The 13,156-nt window shown below is 39.6% G+C and overlaps 1 protein-coding gene across 2 annotated transcripts in view; it reads right to left on the minus strand.

The window, feature by feature from the left end:
• NSMCE2 (NSE2 (MMS21) homolog, SMC5-SMC6 complex SUMO ligase) overlaps window positions 1-13,153 on the minus strand; it is a 130,591-nt gene extending 117,438 nt beyond the window's left edge. The window contains exons 1-2 of one of the 2 annotated variants that reach the window (XM_082046490.1): window positions 12,997-13,153; window positions 9,534-9,681 (exon numbers count right to left, since the gene is read on the minus strand). In XM_082046490.1, coding sequence (XP_081902616.1) covers window positions 9,534-9,666 — 133 coding nt within the window. In that variant the 5' untranslated portion in view covers window positions 9,667-9,681; window positions 12,997-13,153. The remainder of the gene's footprint in view (window positions 1-9,533; window positions 9,682-12,996) is intronic. The other variant, XM_082046489.1, reaches the window with a different exon arrangement.
• Between the last annotated feature and the right edge of the window lie 3 nt (window positions 13,154-13,156).

The raw sequence follows: 13,156 nt of genomic DNA on the forward strand, positions 1-13,156 counted from the left end.
AACTAATGTTCCCAAGAAGAAGGATGCAATTTTGGTGCCTGCACTGAGTTTGTGCACGCCAACAATTAGTACCACAGACCAGCAGCAAAGCAGAGCAGTTGACAGATTCTGGCAGATAAATGCCAGGGGTCAGAAGCTTCCCCTGTGAACAACTCGGTATCATGAGGGATTTCTTGCAGCTTCACAGGAAGCATCTGGTAGAGGCTAACACAGAAGGGTTACTGCACTTAATGGATCACCGGTCTCTTTTAATTTTCTACAGTACCTTCTGTCATAGCTAGAAAACATTTTTATATAGCAAGCGTCAGTGAAAGGCCATTTATCTCCAGAATGGACATTCTACACTTATATTCTCTACCAATTAAAAAAAAAAAATCCTGATCCTGCAACAATTACTTGGAATTTATTCTAACCTAAGACAAAGTAAATTCTGAGAGACAGAGGCACACTCTTGGGGATTTTCAAATCCAAGTAAGATTGCTCCCTCATGTCCATAAAGAAGTAATGGATTGCTCAATTCTAATGCTATTCCTGCACAGCACATAAAACTGTTTGCTTCCCAAGAACACCTTCACAGATACATTGCCATGCTCGCAGGAGAAAAACAATGTCTGATTCCTCATGCAGGGTCCAGACAACACAGGCCACAAGCTTTGTCCATTATGAGGCCACCATGAGCTAGGATGTGAACTAAAACCATGGTTCAGATGTGAAGGAAGGTAGGATGTGCAAGAAAACATCCTGACACAGTTTATCTTCCCTGGACAAGAACAGGATAGCGAGTCAAAGTTTAAGCCCTGCTTATCTCCTCAGTCAGTGGACCTTCACGCTGCCTTGTACTCAAGCAGGTTGCACCATGTCATTCTAGTCTGTACACCCCAGGCTATTCTCAGGACAAGAACCTTATGTTTTGACTATTTTTAGGAAGCACAATGATCTCTAACACCATGGAAACTAACAGGGTATGAGAATTTCAGAAGCACAGGTGTCAGCAAGTTCATTTCTGAATCCCAAAATAATCACATCACAGTCGTTTCATATACAAGAACTTTGCCAATCTTAAGATTCATGCTATTGTACTGCAGGAATCCTGCATTTTAATTTTCAATGAAAAATAAACTAGGGGAAAAATAAAGGAGCAAAGGAAACAAATTAACCAAACCATTTCATATTCAAACACAGCTACAGAGTCTATCCTTATGCTGGAGTTTGCACCATTTGAAGTAGGAGAAGTTTTAGGTCAATGACAGAGAAACTTCCATGGAAAGGTTCCGTGCTCTCAGTGATGAATGAAATTATGTTCTTCAAGTCCGACTGTTTGTTATAGGTTGCAGCAATGTGTTTAGAAAGCCACTGCATGTAATCATAGTGGATATTCCACAGAAACTCATGAATCAACTGTGTATTAAAAGGCTGCCAGTAATTTCATAAATCCAGGCTGACCACCATGCTTATATTCTATACACTCCTTCCTATGTCAACAAGGGTCAGCAATGTTTAGAGTGATTCCTGTTTAGCACCATTTTAAGAGAGCAGTGAGAGAAATCCAGGTGCTGTGGGTAACCTCACAGAGCTAAATCCACACTGAGAAAAGATCCTACATTACCAACTGCTGTTTGGCTAGTATTTACCAGGCATCATGACATAAGTGGATCCCAAGCAATCCGGAGAACAGAAAGCAGTCAGTAAAGGGAGGACGTTGAGCATGTGAGTTACAGCACAGCACACATGAAGGGGAACAGCCAAAGCTGAGCTAAGCTCTGCTGGCAGAGAGAGCAGGTTGTGCAATAGGAAATGGGTAGACAAGCAGGAAAAGCCAGAGCTGTAAAGGGATACCTTAACCTGGGGCACATTCTGCAAGACCCAGGGGCCTGCTCTGTACATACTGGTGAGCATAAAAATCCTTCTAATTGTGGAGGAAGAGAGGAGGAATTCTCACACAAGCTGTGATATGGCTACAGGAAGATCACTGCTATGTCATACGGATAGCAAGCAGCCATGGGTAGCAGCTGACCATGACGTTTTAGAGCAAGTTTTTGAAGAAAAAGAAAAGCAATTCATTTTATTTTCCCCAAATAAGATTAGAGTTCAGGTGCAGTAACTGTTTCCCACACAGCTATTTTACATTCCAGGGCCTCTACAATTTACAGTGGGAGTGTGACTACAAGAAAGTTCCATGAAGCATCTTGCTCTCTACTAGAAAGCCTGTTCAGCTCATTAGACAAAACCCTATCTCTTAATGCTTTAACATGTTTTTCAGAAGTTTTATGCTAAGAAATTTTAATCATCTTGGCTGCAGTTAGCATACTCTCCAGCCCTTTCATTTATTTCCCATTTGTACTTGACATTCCTCCCAGTCCCACACAACTTTGGCTCCAGCCCAGAGACAAAAGCAACGGCCCCTCAAAAGAGCAAACTGCTGGGCTGGAAGCCTGGAGATGACCATGAGTCAGTTGTCTTCATTCTGATATCTAGAGGTCTCCGTACTTCACAGTCTCATATTCTTGAAAAAATTCTGCTGTTTTCCCACAAGGAGCAAGATAAAACTGCCATCTTCAGCAAGGTGACAGAATTCACATCCAATAACTTTGAGCAGAGCTGGGAATGGATGCCTGTCTTGGATATGGCAGGCCTATACCAGACCAACATACTCCCATCATTATCAGCACATCAGTCAACATATGTGGCAGGTTGGACTAGTTCCAAAATCAGAGAATAAGACTTTTCCTTGAAGTATATTTCACACAGATGTGAAAGCAATGCTTTCTAAGTTTAGAACTACTTTAAGTAGTTTAAGTAAAGACAGTTCAGCAACTAACAGGAGATCAATTAGCAGTGCAAACAGCCGTGTCTCAGTGTGCAGAGGTGTCAACACAGGGCTTACAGTTCAATACCAGGAGTATTACAATTGAGAGACATTGCCAAACAAGTACTGACTTAGTGAATTATTCTTTCAATCACACTAAATCACACAGCTTAAACAACACACTGAGGATAAATTTAGGAAGGTGCAAATTATAGCAGAACTTAGATCATGTTACTTGCATTATAACTGATTTCAAACAGTGTCACCTTCAAATTCAGGTATCTATTAGGACTCCAGTCCAGCAACAGATATAAGCACGTGCTTAAGCTTTAAAATTTACAGACCACTCTGAATGCTGGTGGACCGCACAAGAATTTCAGTGTAACCTTTCCTTCAGTATTGTTCCAAGCTGGGCCACAGAACATCCAAGAGTATTTTGAGTATGGGGAGGACACACTGAAACAAACTGTGCACAGCCTGTTTTTCTGCTTTTATGCTTTATATATATATATATATAGCAACATTTTAAAATGCTTCTATACTACAATGGTATTTTTGAAAGAAGACAAAAGTATGACATTTAGACAATGTCAGTATCTAAAGATAATCAGCAGAAAGACTGAGGACAACGTAAACCTTATCTTTCTTTTTAACTCATTAAATAAAATGAGCTTTTAAATTGGCTGTTTCCCCTTGACATTCAGTTTGGAGAAACTAGTTCTCACCTCTCACCTCTAGATACAGATCCTTAATCCCTTACAGGATCTTTTTAATTTTTGCTTTTTGCAAACATATGCCCACAGCACAACAGTATGAAGATGCTCAGTCCTAAAAATCTGCAGATTCTCAATGGACGGGGAGGTCTTAATTGACAAAGTAACTTCATGGACATCAACAGTTATTTAAAAAATAAAAGCTTATCAGGATGCATTAACATTATTCATTTAAATTATTCTTTAAAATTATTCTTCACTTAAATGAACAGCAGTTAACAGAAACTCTGAACAGCACTATTGCCTTATTTTGCTAGAGATCATGTATGTTCAGAAATGAGCAATGCTGGACCTGAATATTTGACACTAGCAATTTATTTTAATAAATACATATAGGACTAGAACAAAATGGACTTAAATATATTAGTGGACTAAACAATAGAATCACTGATGAAATTAAGACTTGGATAAGTGCAGTTTTGGCAATGAACCTGACAGTAGTCTAAATGTCTCATCCCTATGGCACACTGTGAATGGTGGGTTCCTCAGAGGAATCACTGAGAATCACTGTGGTTAGAGCTGACTTAAGATTTATCTCCAGAGCACAGCAGCAGTGAACAAGATGCTAGAAGGCAGAAAAGAAAGGGAGGTAGTACAAAGCTGGGAACAGATTGAGTGTTTATGTCATTAGAGGCCTCACAGACATTTCAGACTGTTTTAATTCTACTGTGAAATATTTTCCTTTTGGCGTCTTCGTGTGAGGTCTATTATTATTTACAATTCCATAGTAAAAAAATCCATACTTCCATTTTATCTCTCACTAGGATTCCCAAAACATCTTACAGCATGAAATAAAGCTTAAATGAACAGGAATAATTTTAAATTTACTATTGTGGAGTGCAAACAGATTTCAAGAGAAGTACACGCATAAGTAGACATGAATGTGAATCTGTCTAGAAGTATTGGGTATTAAATCTTTCCATTATTCATATGAAATGGAAAAGCATTGTTTTCATTATTATTATTATTATTTTGCAGAAAGTAGTAAAATGAACTCATTCAAGGTCATGGAGAATTAGATTAATTGGTATATTCTGTCCTACATTTAAAAATGTGGGACCATGTGATGAGAGGCTCTAAATCTTTAGATCTTCAAAGTCATCTGAATTGCAATTTATATCCCTGAAACTAATTCCCTCACTTTTCCAGACTTCTCTGACCACTATTTATTGCAGAGCTACACTGTTTTAATTATTTAATTGAACCCTTATTCCCCCATCAATTTTTCTAACAGTTGTTTAAACTCCTGGGAAGAGCTCTGTCCAGCGAGATTACTTTATCTTTCCAGAACAGAAAGTCAAAAACTGGAGGAGAAAATGCCAAGTTAATGGGAAGTTCTGAACCCAATTAATGTATAGGAGAAAAGAAAAAAAAAAAAAAAAAACAACAAACAACAACAAAGAATGCCAAACCTGAGAACTCTATCTAAACTAAAAAGCTCTGTAGTTAATGCCAGAAAGTAATGGCCTCGTGTAAGTTAACTATGAAGCTCAAAAGTGTTTGTTTTTAAGAATATAATGAACAGATGTACATAAGGCTCTGAAGATAGAATAAATTTAACTAGAGCAGCACAGGTGTGAACAGTAAGCACAGTAATCAATGGCACTATCAGTATGGGCACTGGTTTGCAGCCATGCCACCTGTACTCAGAGACAGATACATCCCATTTAAGCAGGACTAAAGTGAATCAGTACGTAGATGGCAGCTTCCTAAAAGGAATTGTGGTGCAGAGAGAAAGGATAGTCTCAGTTCAACAGGAGACTTTCTCCATATGAAATTACTGTTGAAACGAAAACCCAGTGTTTGATTTAGTTCTGAAACTTTCAAATATTATGTCAAAATAAAGGTATGAAAGATTTATTGTGATATTTATTAATGAGTTGACAATTTAATCGGATGTCCCTGATGTCAAACTCAAAAACCTTTATCTGTCTTCTCTAATAAGGTTTTCTCAGTTGTTTCAGTCAGTTAGAGGAATTTTTCTTTCTCTTTTGGATTATGATACAGTTACAATGTCTCTATATGGCAACCACTATTCACCCAAGAGTTTCATTTCAGTTGTGGTAAAGCAAGTAATCCCTATAACCATTCTTTACCTCCCAGAGAGTTGAGAGGCTTAGCCTGTGTTTGCAAAGCCTCTGAGATGCCTGAAAAAAAGGTTACCATAGGTTACAAGGTTATTAAAAATCATGGAATATTCTGAGTCAATTCCTGCCCTCAAGTCTGGCACCTCTTCCTATCAGCACCCCTTTGGTTTCATGACCAAACAAGTACTTTCATTCCCTCTTTATTCCATGTAACACTATCACCAACTGTGTACAAAGCTCAAATTCAAAATCATTCTGAGAGGATTTTATAGCTTCCACATAACCAGTGCAAGAGTTCTTTGTTCTCCGGATGGTTTAACTGGAGAGGACTTCAGGCTACTCAGGGATCATGACCAGAGCAACAGACTGGTAAAGAGGCCAGTTTCTTTTCAGGGCTATTTACAACTTAAATGGAAGCAAGTACTGCTCACTTCCTATCTTCTTCTGCCCTCTAGTGAGCTTTGATTTTCATTCCACCCGAACAATCGTGGCAGCTTAATGTAAATGCATTTAGAAGTGCTGAAACACCAAACTCTTTTTCTTTTGACACCCTTTAGAAGGGTTCTTATCATTGTCTGCTAAACAAATAAGAAATCAAAGAGCCTTTTCTAGCCCTGCAGTGCTAATATGGAGGAAGTTATTTTTACTGAGCAGGGAAACACCCACAAAATTGGGATACCATAGAATCCCATTAAAAATGTCAAAGAAAAATTTGTTAATTTCTATTTCTCTGCTTTAATAGAAGTCTGATGTTAGAAAGATCACACATTGGTTCTTTCAGAAATCACTGTTTAATTGTTAAAAAAACACAAAACAAAAAAAACCCCTATGGTGTCTGCTTCCTAGAAAGCACCTCAAATACAGCACCAGATCAAACCCACTGGCATATGTCAGTAAGTAGGGAAAAGTGGTTCAGTTAGATCTTTTGATCTAACTTAGCATCAGTTACGTTTACAGCAAGTCCCTCCATGATACTGCATTAAATAGTAGCCAGTCCAGCAAACACTACTGTGTACTATTTAATAAATATGTTTACAAGACTTGGATTGTGGGGAATAGCAATTAAGAAAAGAAACCAACATCACTTACTGCACTGCATTCAGCTCTGGGGCCCACAACATAAGAAGGACATGGACCTGTTGGAGCAGGTCCAGAGGAGGCCACAAAAATGGTCAGAGGGCTGGAACAGCTCTGCTGTGAGGACAGGCTGAGAGAGCTGGGGTTGTTCAGCCTGGAGAAGAGAAGGCTCCAGGGAGACCTTATTGCAGCCTTTCAGTACCTAAAGAGGACCTATAAGAAAGCTGTAGAGGGACTTTTTACAAGGGCATGTAGTGATAAGACAAGGGGTAATGACTTTAAACTGAAAGAGGGGAGATTTAGATTAGATATAAAGGAAGATTTTTCACCATGACGGTGGTGAGGCACTGGTACAGGTTGTCCATAGAAGCCGTGGATACCCCACCCCTGGAAGTGTTCAAGGCCAGGCTGGCCGGGGCTTGAGCAACCTGGTCTCACTGAAGGTATCCTTGCCCATGGCAGGGGGTTGGAACTAGATGATCTTTAAGTTCCCTTCCAAACCAAACCATCTGATTCTGTGATTGTAACTTTGCCTGTCTTTTCAGTTATTTATCTTCAGATGTAAATGTAACTTCTCCTGTAGTTGCTATGAAAATGTTGGTACTATTCCCAAAAAACAGAGCTGTCCAATACAGAAGTCCAAAGCAACAAAATACCTTAACAGAAATAGTGCTTGTAAAATAAAATAACAGTTACAATAGAATTCTTTGCTACTACAAAGCCTGGCAAGTAAACCTGTCAGAAGCTGGAGAAACACAGATTTTGCCAAGGAAATTAAAATAAATATCAAATGGGACAGGAACAAGAATGCAGAAGCATATTATCTAAAGCTGGTTCAAAATTAAATTAATATTTTGCCTCTGAACATGAAGGCAAAGTAGGATAGATGAGTAACAATTCTAGAAATAGAAATCACCACATACGAGTTGGAGGTAAGAGCTGAACAGTCAAGCATGACAGATCAGATGATGCTAATTCTAAAACACCAAAAGCATTTGTTTACCAAAAGTATGTCATGCCACACAAACCCTGTGCTTTTCCTAATGGCATTGTATATGGAACATAAGGACTTGAAGTCCAAGGGGAATAGTCAGGGGAGTGAAAACTGCACCTTATAAAAGTGAGGAGCTTCGTTCATTTGTTCCATGTACACATGTACATACATCTGCAAGGAAAAGTGTAAGAGTGAAGAAGACAACTATTGTAAGGAAAAAGCTAACACCATGACACCAAGCCAAAGAAGTAGGAACTACAAATACAAGTCTGGAATACCTTTTCTGTAGAGCAATAGGATGGACTATCTGAAAAGTTCATGCTTGATAACTCTGTAACTATGATTCTACAGGAAACTTGCTCCTGCTAAAATGAAAAGCGAGTATTGGTCTAGGAGCTGTTTTCCAGTCACATGACATAACTGTAACAATGACCATAGGTATTTCATCAAGAGTAATCTCCTCCTCTCAGGACAGAATGCTAAATATAGTCCTTTTGGTTACTGAATGAAACAGACAAAATAATTTCAAGATTGTAGTTAAAGATTAATGTGTCAGAAGCAGGTAAATGAGGAAGACAACGACACTTCCTGGGAGTATAATGCGCAGACTTCCAGCTGCAGATCTGCACAGTGGAGCTTAAATTGCCTTTCACCCCTCCAAATGGGAATGTAACAGGAGCTTCCACTGAAAGGTGAAATTAATCAAAGCTTTTAACTTTTGCACAAATAACTAATTTCTGTGAATCATCCTGCAGTCTTGGTACTGAAAGAATTCAGTATTTTCAGTGTATTGCTTATGGCAAAGTAGGAGGGATGGTGACTATGAAAGCAGAGAGGAATCAGAACTGGTTATACCAGTTTTACCTCAAAGGGAATCCCCAGCTGACTGTTCAGAAAAGCTTTCTGTTTCCTCTAGTCTGCTAGAAATGGCATGTCAATTGTGTCTGACAGCAGTATGGATAAAAACACCAAAGTAGAGAGAACTATCACACTAGACAAAGAGAAAAGTATTCATCTTGATTGTACATAAACCTTGGCTTAGTTGACTGGAAGATTTATAATGAACAGCATAATGTTTGTTTCAGAGGATTCTCGTTCTCCACTCTCCACTCACAATTAAAACTATTATGGTTTTGTAGCTTTAAAGTTTTTATTTTTGCCTAGTGAAAACATTATCACAGATCGAAGAAGACGGAGAAATGGGATGCCTGATGTTTGTCCTTGAAAAGTAGCTTTGCAGTGCACCTGTTACTGTGAAATAGCAATGACAACACTGATAGAAATTATTACAGATTTAAGGTATGCCAGTTAGCAAATGACCAAATTGTAGCACCCTAAAAGGGCCTGATTTTCAGGACAGAGGCAGCATTTATAAACATTACATCCCCCAACAGGTGTCTCAAGCTTTGTACTCAAAATCATTAGCATTATTTTAATATATCTTGCCCTAAAAAAATAAAACACACACAAAGAAGCAGTATTAGAATGAAAAGTCATTTTATTCACCCACTTAAGAGGCCTTCATCTTGTTCAGCAACGCTAAAGAAAGTTTTTACAAAGCTGTAGGGCAACAACCACTGGAATGCAATTAGTCTTGAGTGTTACAAAAGTTGGGACAATGTTTGGCTGATATTTACATTTTCACTGAATTTATCATTTAAGACAATGAAGTGATTGGAATGAAAACACCCTGGTCTAGCCAGAAGAGCTACAGATTCTATAATGAATATAGAGATTGCCAGTAATTAAGTCAAAATATGTAGGCCAGGACACGATACAAGAGAGAATATACTTACTGAAACTTTCCACAAGGTCAAGGGCAACATGAGTAGCAATATCCATTCCAGTATTTATATAAGACTGGCAGTTTTTCAGAGACGAAAGAGCAGAATCCACACAGTTGAATGAGATTCTTGCACCGCCTGGCATCTTGAAATCGTTACTCTAGAAATAACAGACACAACATTTTGAATGCAGTTTACACTCAAAGAATTTGGGAGAGAAACCAGAAGTACAGCCAGCTAACCATAAAGCAGTGCCAAAAGAACTGGTGAAACATCAGAGCAGGGATGAAATCGTAGCTCCCAAGATGTCAGTAATTTCAGTGGAACTGCAATTCACCAGAGGTTTTCAATTCACCTCCTAGTCAATTTTAAACAAAACTACACCGCAAAAAGCAACTTGCAGTTTTTGTCTGCTCATTCATATTGCTAAAGCACAATGAGGTTCAAACTTAATCATTATGTTTGCTCGGAAACTGCTCCTCTATTTCAGATCCAAAGAAGCCCGCATGCCCAAAAACTTGTCTGTGTTTTCTAGGCATACTACCAATTAGGCTAGAAAGAAATATGACTTCTCACATCCAGTTCAGCCTCACCACTACAAGTCTGTTTCAACAGCTGACCCTTGGAAAAAACAATCTAACAAAGAGCCAGTCTTCTAAGAATGTATTTAAAGTAAAACATCTAGCAGCATTTTTAAATAAAAGCCCACCTTCAAAATGCTGCCTGCTTCTCCCAAAGATACTACAAACTTTTAGTACCAACGTTCGATCAGCACTGAATAGTGCTGCACAGGAATCATATTTATTTTCTTTACCTCTGTCTTCCTTTCCAATACAAACCCACAAGCTACAGGCTTGCAGGGATTAACTGCTTCTCCTCACGTGGGTTTGCTTATGCTGTGCCTATCCACACCGACCATATCAGGTGGCTTCTTCTCAAAAATTCCAACTTTTGCTCTTCCCTCTTCATGCTTTGCCGTAACTTGCTCAGACAACATGCAGCTATTATAATAATCATAAACCTGGTGGGCAGCTTTATACTCCAAGTTTCAGGAGATAAGAAAAATTCTGCTCAGCTTTAGATACACAGCCGTTCACAAAAACAAGTCTTGGATAGACAGAAATACTTCATTAGTCCATGTAAAGAACTGATATGTTCAAGGACTACATGGAGATCATATTGGGGAGGGGAAAGAAGAGAATCCACAACCCAAATTGAGGTATATCATAAGTTTTATCTGAATCATACACAAAATAACAAGGGGATGAGTTGTTGTATCAACAATAGCCTTTGTCAGGCTATAATCCAACAGAAATCTACAAAATATCTAAGTACAAAGGACAGAGCTTTGCCCAAACTTTGCATACCTAAGGCTGTATCTCCCTCTACTATTTTCCCTGGGATACCAGAACTACATCACACAGTCACCCTAACCTGAACAACATTGCCACACTTCTCATGAATATCATGCAAACTATGAGACATGAATACCTGCTGTCATGCTTTTTTCTTTTTCTTTGGTATCCTTTTTATTTTTTTCTATTTAAAAATGTGCTTGGCCACTCAAGACTATTGTTTATTATGCTGTTTTTACATCATGGTCTTTCAACAGCATTTTAACAACAGTGATGGTTCAAGTTCACTACAACTTGAACTTTGGAATTACATATATTGCTTTCCTCTCTATCCCCTTCAAAACGTGCATCTTGCCACAGAGGAGGCAGCAGCCTTTAACAACAGCTCCTTATGTCAGCTCGTGCTCTCCCCACCAAAAAATAGTGATTGCTGTCTTTAAAGGTCTTTAGAGGCTGTCAGACTAACAGAAGACAAGGAAAAGGTTCCTTACAGAACTTCTTGAAAGTAAAGGAAAATGATGCTTTTAAAGACTAAACAATCAATGCTTACAGCTGTTACATTATTTAACTTTTCTTTCTTAAAAACACCTGTTTGCCATCTTAGCAAGACTGTGTAGAACCTCTGTGATCCAAATATACACTACTAAATAGTCACATAAAATCATGTTAGCAGCTTTATCTTTCTAGGCCCATTCAGTGTATCAAAGTTAACAGTGAGAACCTAATTCCCTTCTTGAACTTGGTAAATCTCACTCACTGAGAAAGCCTGCTGTTCTTTTGGAAATATCACAGATACGCACTGTGAAAGGCGGGAATCTGTAAAAAACAACAGTGAAAAGTTAAAAAGGCTTTTTCATTCTCTTGACATTTGTGGAAGCACTGAGCAAACTACACAAGAACAGAAGTTATTGTTTACAATATTATATCATACCATTGCATTGGTAGTTTCATCTCAAATAAGTCTTTTGGAATGTAAACTAAGTACTCTTGGACAAATTTTCTGTATTTTTTTAAATAAAAGATTATTTTTCTTAGAAACTGTTTATGATCACTCTTGAATTTTCTAAATGAAATCTTCAGCTTGTAGCTGTCCATTCTGCATTCAGAGGAAAAGCCACATTCCCTACTGGAAATGGTTTCACAGCAGTGTTTTTAAGGCACTTTTTTTTGGCTAGGAAGGTCAAAAATAGGTGCATCAAAGAATCACCTAAAATTTGCAACTCCTCCGCTCCAACCCCCTGAATTCTGGAAAACACAACCAGCAAAATCATAGTTGAAAAGGAGACCAAGTGAGACTACCGAAGCAGGTTTGTTTGGTTTTTTTTCCAACAGTAAGTGATCAAAAGGTCCAGACAGGATTACCAAGCAGCAAACTCAATTTATAGCTTCTGCCATTTATTTTAAAGATTTGAGCAAACGATCTAATTTCTCTGTGCTTTAATATCCCAAACGATGAAGCAGAGATTAAAAAAAGCTACTTCTGTAACACAAAATCTGTAACACACTCCCAGGATTAGTGTTTACCTCCTGAATCCACTGGTGACCAACAGGGAGACGTTACTGCCCTGCCACAAGGCCCGGGGGCAGAGCCCATCGAGCACATAGAATGTCAGGGACTGGAAGGGACCTCAAAGGATCATCTAGTCCAATCCCCCTGCTGGAGCAGAAACATTTAGATGAGGCTACACAGGAAGGCATCCAGGCGAGTTTTCAGTGTCTCCAGAGAAGGAGACTCCACAACCTCCCTGGGCAGCCTGTTCCAGTGTCTGTTGTCCTCACTGTGAAGAAGTTTCTTCTCATATTTAAGTAGAACCTCCTGTGTTCCAGTTTGAACCCATTGCCCCTTGTCCTATCATTGCTTGTCACCAAGAAGAGCCTGGCTCCATCCTCGTGACACTCACCCTTTACATATTTATAAACATTAATAAGGTCACCCCTCAGCCTCCTCCAAGCTAAAGAGCCCCAGCTCCCTCACCCTTTCGAGCAGGAAGCTCCTTGTCACCCATGCATGGAGCGCACCGGCCCCGCACCCCCTCCCCGCTCCCTCGGCCAGGACAGCGCTGCCCTCACCCCGCCACAGAGCAGCGAGGGCAGCCGCCCCGCCAGCGGCCGTTGCTCACCTGGTCCCGGCTGCCGAGGCCTCAGGAGCTCCTGCTCCAGGGGTGGCCGCCGCACCGATCGTCTGGGCGGCAGAGGCCCGGGAGAGGCGGTCCAGGCGGGCAGCGGAACCGCCTCATCAGCCGGCGCCTCTGCACATGACGGCGCTGTCATGTGATGGGA

This window comes from Streptopelia decaocto (assembly GCF_964273445.1).
Source record: "Streptopelia decaocto genome assembly, chromosome: 2".
Lineage (NCBI taxonomy): Eukaryota > Metazoa > Chordata > Aves > Columbiformes > Columbidae > Streptopelia > Streptopelia decaocto.